Source organism: Epinephelus lanceolatus, chromosome 11, assembly GCF_041903045.1.
Source record: "Epinephelus lanceolatus isolate andai-2023 chromosome 11, ASM4190304v1, whole genome shotgun sequence".
Classification (NCBI taxonomy): Eukaryota; Metazoa; Chordata; class Actinopteri; order Perciformes; family Serranidae; genus Epinephelus; species Epinephelus lanceolatus.
In genome coordinates, this window is record NC_135744.1 from 5,867,501 (window position 1) to 5,885,912 (window position 18,412).

At 42.2% G+C, this 18,412-nt stretch overlaps 1 protein-coding gene across 3 annotated transcripts in view; it reads right to left on the reverse strand.

Moving 5' to 3' along the window:
• The window catches only part of robo4 (roundabout, axon guidance receptor, homolog 4 (Drosophila)), a 44,686-nt gene that overhangs the window by 12,964 nt on the left and 13,310 nt on the right, over positions 1–18,412 (reverse strand). For all 3 annotated transcript variants that reach the window (XM_033650338.2, XM_033650346.2, XM_033650354.2), the window contains exons 3-16: positions 16,328–16,485; positions 12,223–12,343; positions 11,932–12,070; positions 10,516–10,643; positions 6,849–6,964; positions 6,526–6,757; positions 6,308–6,429; positions 5,993–6,164; positions 5,643–5,840; positions 4,578–4,620; positions 4,129–4,241; positions 2,925–3,248; positions 619–723; positions 238–385 (exon numbers count right to left, since the gene is read on the reverse strand). In XM_033650338.2, coding sequence (XP_033506229.1) covers positions 238–385; positions 619–723; positions 2,925–3,248; positions 4,129–4,241; positions 4,578–4,620; positions 5,643–5,840; positions 5,993–6,164; positions 6,308–6,429; positions 6,526–6,757; positions 6,849–6,964; positions 10,516–10,643; positions 11,932–12,070; positions 12,223–12,343; positions 16,328–16,485 — 2,119 coding nt within the window. The remainder of the gene's footprint in view (positions 1–237; positions 386–618; positions 724–2,924; positions 3,249–4,128; positions 4,242–4,577; positions 4,621–5,642; positions 5,841–5,992; positions 6,165–6,307; positions 6,430–6,525; positions 6,758–6,848; positions 6,965–10,515; positions 10,644–11,931; positions 12,071–12,222; positions 12,344–16,327; positions 16,486–18,412) is intronic.

Genomic DNA, 18,412 nt, shown 5'->3' on the forward strand with positions numbered 1-18,412 from the left:
GTCCCTATTGTATTTGCAGTGTGCATCTAAAAGTCAAACTTGGTTTTAGAATTAAAGAGACATGTCTGTTTTTGATATTCAGCACTGATAAAAATCTGATTTTTCCTGATTTCTGGTACACTACAAACACTGCTTCTTCATGGGACCTGCATGGTGGCATCTGTGGTTGTTATGCTACGCACTGCCTCTTTTCCTTCCACGACCACCCAGTCTGAGCTGTTTGTGTGAGTCTCTTACCCTTCGTCTGAGCTGAGGCTGTGTGTGTCCGTGGTGTCCTCTATGGGCATTGGTGGTGGGGGGGGCAGCATGTCCAGTAGATGAAATGATGCAGAGTAATGCAGCAGGCGAGGACAACCAGTAACTTTATCACACTCTGAATGTCCACCTGGACAAACACACAGGTCAAGTTAAAATATACCAGTAACCAGTAACCACCACTGTTATTTCAGATGTGTGTTATAGTACAATTTCTGTCTCAACTATGAACACCATTTACAAGCTAACAGTGCAGTGTCTATAGTCTAATAGTGTCAGACGCCTGTCTGTCTCTTGCTCTTAGAGAGATAGGATAGGAGCTGGTGTAGGGACATCAGTAAGAATGTTTTTATGTTTTCATACCGTGGCGGCCTGATGAAATGTGACTGAGCCTCTGTTTGTAGACACTGGATGGACAAGCATGGTTCCTGGTTGGCACTACGGGGACACTGTTCACTGCATGCAACTCTGAGGGAAACAAATCAATTAGTCTTGGCAGTGTTGGGCAAGCTACTTGGAAAATGTAGTAAGCTACCAGTTACTCTACATCAAAGTGTAGTGACAACAAGTGTCACTACACTGAAACTATCCCCAGAGAAATGTAGCAAACTAAGCAAACAGAAAATGGCAAAAGTAGCTTGTTGCTTGCAAAGTTACTTTTATTCTTTTGACTTTATGTCAAATCAGTGTTATCTCAGTCAGTGATAAGCCAAACAAATAGGCAGGCAAAAAATGTTCTGTTGAACTGTTTACTATAAAGTAACAGACTACAACTTTCTTCTTCTGTTTCTTTTTTTCTTTGAACACTTTGTGACATTTGAACATGTCCTGCAATAACATCACATCATCAGTCGGCCTATTGCTCTCTCTCTTTCTCTCTCCTCTTCCTACTTGATACATTTCTCTGTCTTGGCCTCTTTCAGTAGGCTCTCTGGCTCTGTCAGTTATTCAGAAACAGAATACCAAAATATATTTGTCGGTCAATAAAACCATAATAAATAAAAGTCCGTAATAATAGACCCAAATGAAACAATTTTTTTTTTGTTTGTCCCGCCCATAACATGTGACATCAGTACGTCACTCTCTCTCCTCTCTCCTTCTTATTACTGTTCTCTGTCTCTTTAGCTCTTCTCTCGGCCCTCGGTCAACTACAGTCTATCGACAAGACACGTGAGGGAGTGCAATGTACCCAATCAGAGGCAGAGTAGGGCGGGTCTTGCCAGGAAAAGCCAATAGCAAAGAAGCAGGCAGAATAAACCTAAGGATTAGCACGTGACGTTATGAGGAAGTGCTTCCCTCATCTACATGCCTCGGTGTGGCACTGCCGTCACTCACATTACTTATCCTTAGCTTTATTATCCTTACTTTAACCAGATCTCCGCAGAAAAAACTCTCCTGTACTTCAGAGCTTTTCCTAAGCACTGAGAGCTTCACATGAAAACAGAACATAAAACAGGACTGATTCATAAAATAGAATTCTGAAACTATAAATTAAAAAAAAACAAGTAAGATTTTAGTGTCAAACCTGTCTTAGGGAGTCAGAGCTAGTTAAAGGCTAAAGTGGACAGATACATTTTTATTCATTTTCCGTAACCCCTTATCCTGTTGAGGGTCACGGGGGGGCTGTAGCCAATCCCAGCTGACACTGAGCGAGAGGCAGGGTTCACCCCACAGGGCTAACATATAGAGACTGACAACCAGTCATGCTCACATTCACACCTATTGGCAATTTAGAGTCACCAATTAACCTAACCTGTATGTCTTTGGACTGTGGGAAGAAGCAGGAGTACCTGGTGAAAACCCATGCTGACAAGGGGAGAACATGCAAGCTCTGCACAGAAGGGCTCCCTCACCATGGGTTTGAACCAGGAACCCTCTTGCTGTGACGCTACAGTGCTAACCACTGCACTACCGAGATACGTTTTTAGCTTTCTTTTAAAAATATTTGGTGAGCTAGCTTCCTAGATATCTATAGGCAATGTGTTCCATAGCTTTGGGGTGTAACTGACAAAGGCTGCATCCCCTATCTTCTTCTGGCTGTTGCTGGGAAGAGTTTTAAATAAACTGAGGTCTCTCAGTGGTATTTTTTGGGAGGCCAGTTGAGTCGGCTTGAAATGATGTGGCAGCATGTACAGTGAGAACAATACTGCACCAAGGCAGAGGGTCCCAAAACAGAGGTCATGTTTCTCAGACACATGATCTCCAAGACTGACATACAACTTCCTCCCTTTGATGTATGTTTTAAACCCGTTTAACATACAGTCAAAAAGACCAACCAACTTTTCAAGACAACTGATTAAGATGTCATGGTCAGTTGTATCAAATGCTGCGCATAGGTCTACAAGGACAAGAAATGAGACCTTATTTTCATCAGAATTTCATCTGAGGTCACCGATTATTTTAGTAAGAGCAGTTTCAGTGCTGCTGTGGTGTGTTCTAAGGCCTGATTGAAATTACTCCAGGGTACTGTTCTCTTTAAGAACAGAATGTATTTGCCCTGAAACTACTTTTTCAAGTATCTCACTACTGTAATGTATGTAATGTAAGTGATGTATCAGAAATTGAGGGACATGGTGTGCAGGTACAGAGAAAAGAACGCAGATTACGAAAATAAGGAAAATAAACTAGTGGTATTAACATCTAACTCCCAACTATGCACCAATATTCACCTTGCTTGCCATGGTTTTTTTCCCATGACTCCCTCAGTACACCCATCCTGGGCTGGGGACGTATGGCCTGTTTCCATGGTAGCATCTCCCGGCTACTGAGGGGTGAGGTCTTTGCAACAGGCTGAGGGAATATTGGGATGGTCTCAGCTCCTTGTGGATGGGGAGGACCATGAGGCATTTTAGGGCAACGCCCGGGACTGTTGAAGGTCTTGAGGCCGTTGCCCATCAGGTCCACGTAAAAAGTGCCATACACGCCGCAGCTGTCAGTCACAATTGGGACAGCTGAGTCCACACAGCTGGGGTCCTTCCAGGACACAGGGAGGCCTAATGAAACACAAATTAATATGTACAGACACTCTGGAGCATATTTATCAGAAAATATAAGAAATATTATCAGGAGATAAAATATCAAAACACTAAGGTGATTGTCACATCTTAAGACAGTTCATTTGGTCCAGTCCAAGGAGAAAAAAAATGTCTTTTTACTCTGGAACATTTGATGTTCTTACTGGCTTACTAACAAACCAAGAGAATAACGGCATATGTACTAATAGGTGACTCACTGACTGACAGTTTTGATGATGTCATCCTGCATTATCAGCTCCACACTGACCCAGGTGAGGAAATCAAATTCTAGACACTGATCGCAAGTCATGCAGTACTTTACTGTGATTTATGGGTTTATTTTTCTTCTCTGGTGTCAGAAAGAGCTCCTTAAGACATAAGTGGTTATGAGCATTATGAGTCGAGATTCAAGTTTCATAAATAGCGACAAAGAGTTGGAAACGTTAGACACTCTTTTTCAGTCTATCTCAGTCTGGTTGTTTGGTTTGCATCAGAGTGTGACTGACAGCTTTCACCCCAGCCAAAACATCAGAGTTCATTTGAATAAAATCAAACACTTTAGGTGTGAAGGCACTCTAGAAGCCTCCAAAGTCAAGTCAACAAAAGTTATCACCAGACACTTTTTATATAGAGCCTGTCTAGACATACTCTTTTCATTTACAGAGACCCAACAGTTCAAACAAATTCCAACATTTAACTCAAGGGAAATTAATTAACCAAATCATCCAACTGATCCTCAGTTAGATAGACCAGCATTTATATCAGTTCTATCATATGTGTTGAGGTCATGTAATAGACTATCAAGTCAGACAGAAATCTGTCATTGTAACACTCTTCATATGTGTCAGTCAGTACTCACTGGTGCTCCTGATCCCTGGATGTTTCTGACCTTGGGCCCATAAATCCTGATACTTCTGGCTGAAGGCAGGTCTCCAGCCTCCAGAGATCCAAGGAGAGTCTGGAGCTACCATCCTACAGATGAGACAGCACAGGAAAAGAATCTTAAAGTTTATTTCACTTTAGTATTGTCCCTAGTAAAAAAAATACTTAGAAGTAGAGTCATTAAATCAGAATTTTAAAAAAGTTGGAGACTAAACTAAACTTTATAGTTTCAGCTAAAAAGTTAAAACTTTAAAGATAACTGTACTTTGCACTGGTTAAAGTGAATCACAGGTTGGTTTCAGAAGGATCAGAAGGTATATACCTACATAAAGAATCATAGAGCCATATTTCAAAGTAATTTGAATTTATTCTAATGACTTTGTGTGATTACATTTTATACTACACCACAAATCACTAAGCTCTTACCTGTGTTTTATGATGAGATCTTCACTGGCTAGTCTGTGCAAACCTGAGAAACAAACATAAATACAAGTCTACAGAATTGTATACAGTGATGGAGGAAGTATTCAGATCCTTTATGTATTTGAGTAAAAGTATGTAAGTATTATCAGTGAAATACACCTAAAGGTATTCTATGCAGGATTGTAATGAACTCCACCCTAGATTCACTCTCGTTTGGTGTTTTGCCTCGCTATATTTGTGTTTTTTTCACCACTGTGTTTCTTGGATGCCTGCTGCTTATGGTCTGGCAACTGGTTGCTACCTTTTTATAAAGCCCCACCCTCATCTGAGCGCTGAGGGATCACACATTCATAATAATCCAAAACACAGGAAGTAAGAAGAAAATACAGGCAGAGGGCAAAGTCTCTGTAGATAAATACACCCATTAGAGTGGGTCATTAGTGATGATTATGAGGGATTACTGCTGTGTGAGTCTTTAGTTGTTGTTTTTTTAGGAAAATCCTGCATATAATACCTCTAAAGCTGCAGTTGGTAGCTTTCATATATATAACTTTTGATCATATTTGATGAAACTGCAGTATATGAGACAGATAATCCGTGAAAAATATCATATTCTCTGCCTCTTTGTAGTGTTTATAATGGCATTACTGCATGTAAATAAAAACAACCAATCAGAGCCGAGGAGCAGGCTGGGTGAACAAACTTTCTAATTTTACAGCCTAGTTTGACAGTTTGACCACAGTCCACAAGCAGTGACCGACATGATTGACAGCTGCGTTCCTCAGCTCAAGGAACTCCTCAGCTCAGACTGATTGCCATTAGAAGCACTACAAGGAGAAGGAGGATTTTTTTTTCCACAGAGCATCTGTCACATGTACTACTGTGTGGTTATAGTGACAGCTTCAGCAAATATGACAAATGTTAAGTTACAAAAAGTTATCCTCATAAAAGTGACCAACTACAGCTTTAATCAAAGTCCTGCAGCTGTAACTGAGATTATTTCTAACCTTTTGATACTGAGCACCTTTTAACATGGTGGACAGTGAAGCTGTCTGTCTGCACACACACCTTTACCCCTGCCACATCCTGGTATCAGGTGGCCTGTCCTGCTGTGGCGTCTGAAGAGGCAAACAGCTGCAACCATCAGAATGCACCACAGGAGGGCACCAATGCTGCCAATCACCACAGGGTCCTGAAGCAGTGCCAGGACCTGAGACAGATCCTGTCTCTGGCTGTCTGACTCAGAGGAACTACCTTTTTGTGGATCTGAGAGGCAAACAGAAAGCAGATGAATCAGATGTGAAGTCATGATAACTTCTCTGTAATGTGGTTTGATCACACACTGAAGACTCAGACTGCATTTCATCTATGCACTCTTCTGATACGGAAATGAATAGCTAAATTTTGTCTTTGCTCACTGATGACAAATCCATGAGGGTCACTCATTATTCCGACTCCAGCTCCATTGACAGCTGCTATGGTGATCCAGTATTGTTTCCCTGGTCTGAGAGTAGAGATATCAAGCTTGTGTTTGCCACTATCCACTGTCCAGTTCTGGTACAGCTGCTCCTCAGACTCCACACACCATACCTGGGGAGGCAAAGGTAGCAAAGGTAACATATTGGGATAAACTGTCAGGAATATGTTTTCTAGATGTATTTCTAAGAACCTCCATTTATGTCCACTCTGGCCATACAACATCTGAGTGTCAGGCCCTGTTCTCCAGTGATTACCTGGTAGCCCTGTATGATGCCATTGTGGGTTTCATGAGGAGGAGGCTCCCAGCTCAAATGGATAGTGTTGTTCTGCTCGTGGCTCACTGTTATGGACACAGCCAGAGGAGAGGCACTGGGCACTGCATACAGAGGGGGAAGTTTACTGTTTTATATACTGTTAAATATTAAAAAGCAGAAGAAAGGACACAAAGATTCTTAATCAAATCATTTCGCACCTGTCTCAGGGACTCTGAGGTGCCGGGTGTTGCTCTCCCTCCCATACAAATTGCTGCCATAGGGCCGAACTTTGAACTCATACTTGTAGCCTCTCTTTAAGGGGCCCACCTGAGTCTGGAAGCTGGGCAGTGTCACCTTCTTTGCTGCCCAGTCTGAGCTGGCAGGCAGCAGAGAGCGGTAGAGAACCTCAAAGCCATCGAGGTAATGAGGCTGAGCTGGGAGGGACTGGAGCTGGTCAGAGAGAAAACACAACATGGATCACACACTTGAAATATTCATACTTTCTCTGAAATGCTCTGGGTTAGCTTGCCTTGCCCCATACCTTCCACTGCACTTGTGATTTGTCAGAGCCAGGGGCCATGATGGTGACATTTTCCAGAGCAACTCGCAGGGCTGACAGCTCTTTGTGGAGGTCTCTCTGTTTAGTGCTGGTGGCCTCTGGAAACATGTTTTATTTATTGATATATCATGATTAATTTTAAAAAATACAGCACAAGAGTCATAAAAAGCAACAACATACAAAAATGAAGCTAAAATATCCCGGATACGGCCGCTGCCTTCTTGCAGCGATGATATAATTTAGAGCCAGAATCTGTGCAGTAGCGATCTCAAGGTATCCAGTTTCCACCGATTGACTTATCACACACACTGCCATTGATCATGAGCACTCAATTGGCACACACAGCTGTCAATCATGATGTCAAATCCATTTTTTCTGGGGCATCGGTGGCTTAGTGGTAGAGCAGGCGCCCCATGTACAAGGCTGTTGCCGCAGCGGCCCGGGTTCAACTCCAGCCTGGCCCTTTGCTGCATGTCTCTCCCTCTCTCTCTCCCCCTTTCACACTTCACTGTCCTATCAATTAAAGGCAAAAAGTGCCCATAAAAATATATTAAAAAAAAATCCATTTTTTCTGGCATGAAATAAATACTTTAAACCAAACTTATCAGAAAAATAAACACTTGAGCAAACATCAGCATAATAAGAACTACTTAAAATAAAAGAAACCATCTTTGGGAAATTTTTTTTGACATGTACTTTGATTTTTTAGTTTGGCCCATGTCCCATCTGCTAACAAGAAGGGGGCAGGGTTTTTGACCTATACTGCAAAAAAAGGTTTTGATCGAGATGTTTGTGATCCTTGAAAAGCTAAACTGAGTAATAAATTTGTATAATTATAATTAAAAATCACTTGTATGCACAAGCTGCAAGGTTCCTGTCTATAGAAAAGGAAGTCATAGTTGGTTTGGACAAAGGGCCCACTGCTGCAGTTTGTACGCGGGCCTGGTGTGATGGTGTTTAGCCATTGGTATACAGAACAGTTGTAATGTCCACATACCCGCTGAAGTATGTCATGTAGATTAAATGTTATAATGTTGTAATGCAGGCAATGAGGAAGTCACAGCTTTCAGTCACTCTTACTAAAACTAAATTAGTTTATAAGGCTCCATTTTGCAAAAATGATTATCAGATTACTGGTATAAACAGCTCCTACCTCAGAACTGAAATCTCAAAAGGATGTGTTACCAAGCTACGGCTCTTTCACACTGAATGAACCAGTTAAGATGATCTGGGCAGCTTGTTAGAAGGTCCCCCGGGCACAGTGTACAGCTCCTCCTGACAATGTGTATATGTGTTAGACTGGCCAACATTATCCTAAATCCAACCTCATGAATGGTATATGTGTGCTTTTACTCTTAACCCCTTATTAACCACAGAGAGTTCACTGTTCATTTGTGGCTGCTTTTATGAATGAATTGCCATCTGAACCAATGATCTCTCAGTCCAGAGCCATCAGCTTTACTATCAAATCTCAAAATCACCTTCGTTCTAGGTCTAGATCTAGCAAGAAAACTAGTTCCATTTTGTGCAAATCCAAAAATGTGGTGACATACTGTACATGTACAGTACAGGCCAAAAGTTTGGACACACCTTCTCATTCAATGCGTTTTCTTTATTTTCATGACTATTTACATTGTAGATTCTCACTGAAGGCATCAAAACTATGAATGAGTTATGTACTTAACAAAAAAAGGTGAAATAACTGAAAACATGTTTTATATTCTAGTTTCTTCAAAATAGCCACCCTTTGCTCTGATTACTGCTTTGCACACTCTTGGCATTCTCTCCATGAGCTTCAAGAGGTAGTCACCTGAAATGGTTTCCACTTCACAGGTGTGCCTTATCAGGGTTAATTAGTGGAATTTCTTGCTTTATCAATGGGGTTGGGACCATCAGTTGTGTTGTGCAGAAGTCAGGTTAATACATAGCCGACAGCCCTATTGGACAACTGTTAAAATTCATATTATGGCAAGAACCAATCAGCTAACTAAAGAAAAACAAGTGGCCATCATTACTTTAAGAAATGAAGGTCAGTCAGTCCGGAAAATTGCAAAAACTTTCAATATGTCCCCAAGTGGAGTCGCAAAAACCATCAAGCGCTACAACCAAACTGGCACACATGAGGACCGACCCAGGAAAGGAAGACCAAGAGTCACCTCTGCTTCTGAGGATAAGTTCATCCGAGTCACCAGCCTCAGAAATCGCAAGTTAACAGCAGCTCAGATCAGAGACCAGATGAATGCCACACAGAGTTCTAGCAGCAGACCCATCTCTAGAACAACTGTTAAGAGGAGACTGCGCCAATCAGGCCTTCATGGTCAAATAGCTGCTAGGAAACCACTGCTAAGGAGAGGCAACAAGCAGAAGAGATTTGTTTGGGCCAAGAAACACAAGGAATGGACATTAGACCAGTGGAAATCTGTGCTTTGGTCTGATGAGTCCAAATTTGAGATCTTTGGTTCCAACCGCCGTGTCTTTGTGAGACGCAGAAAAGGTGAACGGATGGATTCCACATGCCTGGTTCCCACTGTGAAGCATGGAGGAGGAGGTGTGATGGTGTGGGGGTGTTTTGCTGGTGACACTGTTGGGGATTTATTCAAAATTGAAGGCACACTGAACCAGCATGGCTACCACAGCATCCTGCAGCGACATGCCATCCCATCCGGTTTGCGTTTAGTTGGACCATCATTTATTTTTCAACAGGACAATGACCCCAAACACACCTCCAGGCTGTGTAAGGGCTATTTGACCAAGAAGGAGAGTGATGGAGTGCTGCGGCAGATGACCTGGCCTCCACAGTCACCGGACCTGAACCCAATCGAGATGATTTGGGGTGAGCTGGACCGCAGAGTGAAGGCAAAGGGGCCAACAAGTGCTAAACACCTCTGGGAACTCCTTCAAGACTGTTGGAAAACCATTTCAGGTGACTACCTCTTGAAGCTCATGGAGAGAATGCCAAGAGTGTGCAAAGCAGTAATCAGAGCAAAGGGTGGCTATTTTGAAGAAACTAGAATATAAAATATGTTTTCAGTTATTTCACCTTTTTTTGTTAAGTACATAACTCCACATGTGTTCATTCATAGTTTTGATGCCTTCAGTGAGAATCTACAATGTAAATAGTCATGAAAATAAAGAAAACGCATTGAATGAGAAGGTGTGTCCAAACTTTTGGCCTGTACTGTATGATTAGCAGTGTGTACGGGGGTTCCAAACCTGTGGGCCGTAAACTGATATCTGGCCCCTGATTTGCTACGGGACTGCAAGGAAACATTGTGATTCTGCAAAAATAACTGAACAATAATCATACAACTTCACAGGCTATTGTTGCAGACTGTGCTGCATTTTTCATCATCACTTCCTGTCATGACCCAAACAACAAAATACTGAGTTTGAATTTAAGTACACAAACATAACTCATATTAAGGCTTATTTGTGCATCGGGAAAATATAGTAATCACATCTCCACCAAAATTTGCATGATTTATGAAGAGGCAGGTGAACCTGCAAACAGACAGATCAGAGTCTCCTGTCTGAGTTTATCTTATGGACTGGAGGGCTGTGGAGAAAAATCAAGTTCAACACTCGATGGGCTGACCAGCAATAAAACAATACATTTTGGGAACCCCCTCTTTTTCAGACATCATCTTACCGTCAACTAGTAGCTGTGCGCTGGCAGTGACCACACCTGCATCATTAACAGCAGTGCAGGTGTACATCCCAGCATCCTGGGCTGACACATAGTGGATCTGAAGAGTCTGGTCGGGGTTTACAAGATACCTATACGCACATATAAAGCAGTTAGTTTTAACGTTCACTGTCTCTCTGATTTCTTTTATAATAACTGAAATTTAGATTTAGGAGGTATTTTTAGTTATGTCAGGAGAGAAAGGCCCTGGTATTTATGGAGCTGGAATTTTCATGCACCCTGGACAAGTGGACAGCTCTAAGTACAGGTGTAAATGCACCCAATGTGTCTTGAAATCCAGTTGTTCAGACCACATTTGGGTTGGACTGGGACGCATGGCAACATCCTTCAGCAGTGTGAGCACTAATGAGTTCTCGGCCACATTGAAGGACTGCCGACTCAGTTGACGTCCTTACTTATTCAGCTCACAGTCAGATATTAACTTTCTGTTGCTGCTGTTACACAGGTTAGACTCAACACTGAAGAACTGTCTCTGGAGCCACTTTCCTCCCGATGAATGGTCAGTTCAACATGTTCCCAGTTAGCAAGAGCTAACACAGCAGCAGCAGCTGTTAAACGGTCCCAACAAACTCACTGTGACCCCTAAACAGCTCCACTATGTCTCTAAACTTGTTAATAACAATTTAGTAATGACACATGTGATGCTAACAGTTAGTGCAGCCAATGTGTGTGTGCCAGTGGACTCTCACCAACTGTCACCAGTGGGAAGCTCATACTCCTGCAGCAGTAGTCTCATAATGGCAGGAAGGCAGAGGGACCATGAGTGAGGTTGTCTCATGATAAACAGAGAGAGAAAGTGGGGCAAGGAGGGGCTAAGCGAATTGATGCACTGCCCTCAGCTCTATAGTTAAATAAGATTTTAGCCATTTTAAATGTGCATATTTCACGACAAATGTCCCACTGGTTAAAAACAACAACACATTTGGTCTATGCAAGTGGAAGTGACGTACTTGTTTATTAGCATACAGAGTGGGGTAGAGAGATCTGATCACAAATGGTCACTCCAGATGCTTGGGGAGATTCAATCTAATGCCAAGTGTGAATAGATAGACATAGAGCTGTCCCCTTGTGATCCAATCACTCAAGATACATGTTAACGCCAGGTCTGAACAGGCTCGAGGAAACACATAGGCAGCTTAGTGACAAGCTAAAGTAAAATACCTTAGATGTGTGAAAAACCAAACTGTTTTACAGCAAAAGGAGACAAAGTTTGATAGCACTGTCTAACAAATATGTCCTGTTTCCTGCATGTAACAGTAATCTGAACACAAATAAATATATATTTCATTAATGAATAGTGTTCGGGTGTTCACTCTATGGATGCAGTGTGTATTTCTGTGTCTTGTCATAATAAAGTACCTGCCGTTGGGCAGTGGCCCCTGCTCTCTGCTCCAGACCACAACAGGCGGGGGGTCACCTTTAGCACGGCAGAAGAACTGAGCAGACTCTCCCAGTCTCACAGACACGTTTTCTGGCTTCAGCACCAACACAGGCTTAGCTGCAGTAGAAGAGAAGAAGAACTCAGAGCTGTACTGTATCACACTGTGTACAGTACCTGGGTGTTGTTTTGTTTGCATTCAAAACATGGGGCTAAATTTAAAGCTGATAGTGTTAAAGCAGTAAAAAGTAATGATGGGAATGTTGTCTCACCCAGCACAGTGAGCCGAGCCGCCCTGCTCTCTCTCACTCCCACAGTGTTGCTGGCCACACACACATAAGCACCAGAGTAGTTCTTCTCTGCAGGAGCGATGATAAGCTTCCCACTCAGTTCCTACAGTACAAGCACAATGCAGACATAAGGGAGAGGACACACAGGATGCACAGCATATCAAAAACACACACTTTAAATGGGATGTGTGTAGCTTTAAGCACTCAGCATAAGATAAGACTTCTGAGGAGGTACTGTGACAGATTTTGAAGAATCACAACCACAGGTCAAATTAGTTATCCCCTATGCCATGATATGCTGCTAATTTTTTTTGTCTTCATTAGTTTTAGAAGCCACTAAATTGGGGACACTTTGTCAGAAGAGAAAATAATTTATAATGTCATATTTATAATGTCATATACAGTATATTAATTTTAATAAAAACAGAAGTAGTTTCAAACTACAACAGAAATTAATTTTCTGACTGAATTCATCATACCATCACCACACTCTAACACAGGGGTAGGCAACCTGCAGCCCTGGAGCTGCATGCAACTCTTTAGCCCAGGAATACTCAACTTGCTTTGCCTGGGGGCCACTTTTGCAATATGACAGAAGGCCATGAACAAACATTAATAATATTTATCAGTATGTAATAAATGAATTGCCTGTTTTCAACCTTACGACATTTAGTGTTCTCACTTATCTTTGCCAAAAAACAAATCCAGTCACGCAGCCCCACGCAGGTCAGGTATACGCAGGGGTGTTTCTAGGATCTGAGGACGTCAGGGGCTTTGCCTCCCCGGCAAATGTTTTTTATTTTAGTAAAAAAGGTCTATTTTGATGTTTTTTTCTGCACTGTGGCATCTTATCTACTTTCAAAGGTCAAAGAACAAGAATCCAAGTATGAATCAATATATTTTAACTGTGAATTAGAAAATGGTTGGCGGGCCACGCTGCACTCTTTTGCGGTCCAGATTAGGCCCATGGACCACAGATTGAGTATTATTGCTTCAGCCCCTCTTCAGTGGCTCCCTGCAGCTTTGACAAAAAATAAATGGAAATGAATAACAGTTATTTTTAATCATTTTTGTAGGTCTTTCTCATTTTAAAAATATGTGTAGCCCATACACCAAATAATAAATGTTTTACATTTTGTCCACTAAAATGTGCGTCATACATCTACAACCTTTTCCTTTAAATTTTGCTGAACCACAATAGCCGTGACTAGTCTTGAGTTTCTCTAGCTAGGCTGCAATGAATTCCAACTCCAATAAAAGGAAAAGTCTTGGAGAAAAATAGAGATGTGTGGACACATTCGTTTGCTTTGACCACCAATGCTGAAAAGTTTAAGTACCAATAATCATGAATAGCTCACTGCAGAGGAACCTCCTTGTGGTAAAGCATATAAATGAATGCTTGTTTAGACCGATTGTCAGTGTTGCTAATTTAGCTTTTGGCTATTGCCTTATAAGCGGTGTGACTTTCATTTTAAGGCTCAAATATGTTCTGTGGCTTCAGAAAGTTTTTTTGGGCTCTTTTGATAGTATAGGTCATCACTTTAGCCCTTTCCAGACACAGAATATGTAACATAGTTGGCTTCATATAAATGTTCCTTACAGCTTCATTCAGACATGACATGGCACTGACAAAAAGAGACACAGTGCGTGTACAATATTTGCACCTCATACATGGGGGGAGCACTGTGTTGGAATGTACTAATATGAAGAAAGAAGAATTGTTCCTGTTTGTTTTTTTCCAGCAATACTGATGGACTTTAAAAATGCAATCTGCCATTGAAGCCTTTAGAAAAGACCCTTGTGAGCGTAAGGGATGCTCGCCACCAAAGCAGTGGTGAGCCGCCCTCACAGAGAATAATAAAATTGCTTAACTATTTCATAATTTACAGAGAATTCTTCTGCCTGATTTATAAAATCCAACAGTGCATAAGTTGGGTGGTTTAAGTTGCTCACATACTGTGTCCAAGGCATCTTGCTAAATATTCCTTCATCCATACAGTTTGTATGGAAACAAAAATAAAGGGAGTCCTGTACAGCAAGCGTGACAAACAAAAAGACAAATCCCTGTGTGAATAAGAGGTAATATGTCAGTGACAACTTGATTGCAGTGCAGTAAACACAGTACGTGGAGACGATAATATGAACATGGGTGTTAAAACTGTGGAAGCCAACAAATCCCTCCTTACATACTGTAATTGGCAATATAATGAGGGGTGTTTTCTTTGCTTGAGATTTTCAGAAATTAGGTAAATTAAAGACGCAATGCATGGATCATTCCGAATGCATTTCCAAATCCTGCAAGATGATTTTCCGGCATAGTTTGCACTGCTGAATCCCATGCATTCATGGTTAGAGGGCCTGTTTTGTCAATTAATTGTATCAAACCTTGGAGTGTTGTAACTTGCAATGCTGCGCAGGTTAAGTACAACACACACCGCCGCCGGCGCGGCACTGTGGCTGTCAAGGGCCACCCCCCAACACACACTGGCAGCGGCGTGCAGAGGCACCGTCAACATGTATTTCCCACCCCAGCCCTCTAGGTGGCTGTACCTACACAAGTTGCCAATGGTTGCCAACTGCTAGTAACAGAAGAAGAAGAGGAAAAACTTTGAGGCAACAACAACTTGAATTTCACAGGTGAGTTTCTTATCAAAGTCGTCTTATTAAAAATTTGAAACAACTGGAGTTGATCCTACGAGATGAGATGTACATAAAAGGCTTTTCTCACAGCGCCGCCATGAGCGCCGGCGGCGGCGGCCAGCGCCAGTGTGGGTTGGTTCATAGAATATAATGGAGGCGGGCGTTTTGACGTGCGGCGTACGGCGGCGGTGTGTGTTGCACTTCACTCTCAAAATGTAATATATTACATATTACTAGCTACCATCATTTGAAGTAATAAGTTACTTAACAATATTACTCTCTGTGTAGAGTAATAAATCACCTATTACACTATTTTTGCATTACTTTGACCAAAATGAGCTCAGAGGAACTAATGTTCATTTTAAATGGATGAGGGTCAAGTTGTTTCACAGCAGGTAATCAAAGCACAGAAGCTCCAGTTTATTACAGTTCATTTCAAATCCAGTGCTGCACAGGTCTGACCCATTCATGCACTCACATACAGTGGTTACCACTTTGTATTACAGTTCCCTGCTTATATTAATAATAGTGTGATGATATAGAACAATTATATAACCTAGACCTTTTAAAATAAATTAATATCCTTGGACACAGGGAGGCTCAGGCAGAGGATCAAAGTCTGATAATTATGAGGTATGGATAAATATTTGTGGGCCTATGATATGAAACACAATAAACAAATTGTGATTAGCACAAAAAATGGAATGGCGTGCGAGTCAGTTAATATGACAAGCCCAAATTAATACTATGGAGCTGGAAGACCCACCTGCCAGTTCCTGGTGTGCTGGTCAGCTACAACATGAACCGGAGAGAGACTTATGCATAAGAACAGGACTGTGTGCAAGCGTTGCTCTGCAGTTGTAGGAGATGTGAATGGAAACACATCCAACATAATAACATCACCCAGATGTGATATCATCAGGGTGAGGTTAAACAAACTGGAGGACAGCTCCTTATCCCCACTACTTTCAAGCAGCCTCAGGACATTGTAGATGTTGAGGGTATATTAATGGAAACACACTGAACATGATAACACCCATCCCAGATGTGCCGATCAGCACCCTTCTATAATGTAGTGTATAATGACATGACAACACACAGCAACCTTTGGGGGATTTTTTTTCTGTTGGCGCCCTGGTGGAAGTGGAGCGGTGTGGATCAGTGTGGATGAATGAAAAATGAAAACAATAAACAGTTTAAGACCAGGATCTAAAAAGTGATGGTGACGAGACTTGAAACAATAAGAAAGTAGTTGGCTGGAAGTGTTTTAATGTTCGGCTATCTGCCAAGTGGCTAGCACTCATGGAAAACCCAGTTTTTTTTTCTCCTGGGTCTCCTGGATCTGGTAACATTGATGTCTTACTTAAAAGTGGCTCAGGCGCTTAGTCAGACAAGAGATCAACATGTTAAACTGTCATTCCATTCATGATTAAGGTAGAGGGCTTACAGTGTAGCGGTGATCCGTGCTGTTGATAGGCAGGCCATCCTTCTTCCACATGACATTAGGCTCAGGGTGTCCTACTGGGGGTTCACAGTTTAAGACAGCCACCTCCCCCTCTGCCACCTCCACATCACTGGGCTGCACACTGAACTCCTCCTTCAACACTGCAACAACAGAGTCAGCGTTAGTGCACACAAACATGTAAGAACTCACTGCAAGAAGGATTACATTCCCATCCACAATCCATTTACAACAGATGATTCTGTACTTTGAGCTGTCAGGGGAATTTTCAAATTACTTATTCAAACTAGTAGTGTCACTTCACTATTTTCCTATGTTTTGGGTTTTGGTAAGCTCATAATGATTTTGCAATTATTATTATTTTTATTTTTACACATACAGCAGTGCAGCCGGTGAGACTTCAGTGAGGAAGTCAAGCAGATGTCTGCAAAACGATAATTTTTAGTCATTTGGCTTTTTTTTTTTCAGATATAAACTAAATTTAACAAAAAGCTACATCTTCTCAATCAGTTAGCCATGAATGTCAACTATTCACATTTCCCATTTAAAGTAGAACTAATATCTTTCACATATATCTAGGGGTGCAAATTACACACACTTTTAAAGCCCCTACAAGGAACTTTGATTTTGAGTTGATTTTGGCGACCCTGTGGACAAAAGTGGTAGTGTTTTGCCGGAATGAAGCCTACATTTCCCATGAGCTCTAGCACGTATTGTCATAAAGACGCTTACATGGCTTGCGCATGTGTTTGTTTTGGGGATGAATGAAACAACAAGACGGGAAAACTTTGCTCCCGCTCCTATCGGGGATCCCAACTCACCTCTGCCATGCCCCAGCTCCACCTCTCCGGCGTAAGCGCCACTGCCGCCGGGGTAAACGCAGCAGTCGGCTGGTAAGGATGAAACCCTGTTTGGCAAGCACTTCCACGGCTTCTTGGACTGAGTATGGAGCGGTGCCTCGCCTCTTTATTTCTCAGCACTCGTTGGACCCTGTCGACGCCTGGCTGGTACCTGTCATCGGCCGGGATGAGGCGTTCCAGCCCCGCGGCCCCTGCTCTCCTCGTCCCCGCTGGCGCGGGGTGAATCTGCACAACCTGCGGCCTCTGTGTGTGGCTCCCCGGACAGCTAACGCCGTGGACCCGCCGGCTCCTGCCAGGATTGGGCTGGTAAATGCTAGATCGCTAGCCAACAAAACGTTTATCCTGAAGGATTTCCTGACTTCCTGAGGATTGGATTTTCTCTGTGCAACTGAGACGTGGCTGACTGTTGGTGAGTCCAGTGCTTTCACAGAACATTTACCCGATGATTGCTCCCTGCAGACGTCGGGTCGAGGAGGAGGAATGGCAACTATTTATAAGAGTCACTAAATGTAAGCAGCTAGGTAAGATGACGTGTGCTGTCTGAGTGCCGTAAATCGCTTCGTCCTGGAAGCGACCTGGGGCGGACCCAGAGACAGTTTCCTAAAGGTATGGATATACACTATATAGAAATAGCTTATCTTCACACCGATGGTCTCATTTGCTGTTGTAGGTCACACACAGACATCAGCAGAAACGAGAGACTTTTGCATATCAGTTAAAAGTTCCTTGTAGCGGCTTTAAGGTGCTGTTGTAATATGTCTGTCCCTTAACTGACAGGACCAAATTAGATCTTACACGTTGGTCAACTTAAACCATTTCCGTTGCAGGCCATGTAAACACAATTAAAGTGATAATTTTACCCAGACTTCTGTACCTTTTTTGAGTGATCTTTGTCTTTCTAGACATATCTACAAAGTAGACATATCTGCAAAGCTCTAAATTGGCTGGGGGCGCAGCCCTACTGAATTTTTTTACACTACTATTGGCTGGCAAACATCACTAAGCTGTCTGTCTGGCTTTCTACATTTAATATATGGTACAGGCCCTGTCTGGTCCACCATAGTAAATAAATTCAAGTTTGCCTGCCTCACCCATATCAATTATGTGCTCCCTCTTACCTGTGAAAGGAAAAACCTATCTCAAAAATCCTGTGGTTCAGGACACATTCAAAATTTGGTTCCAATGTCTGCACCATTTTGGTTTTCAACAA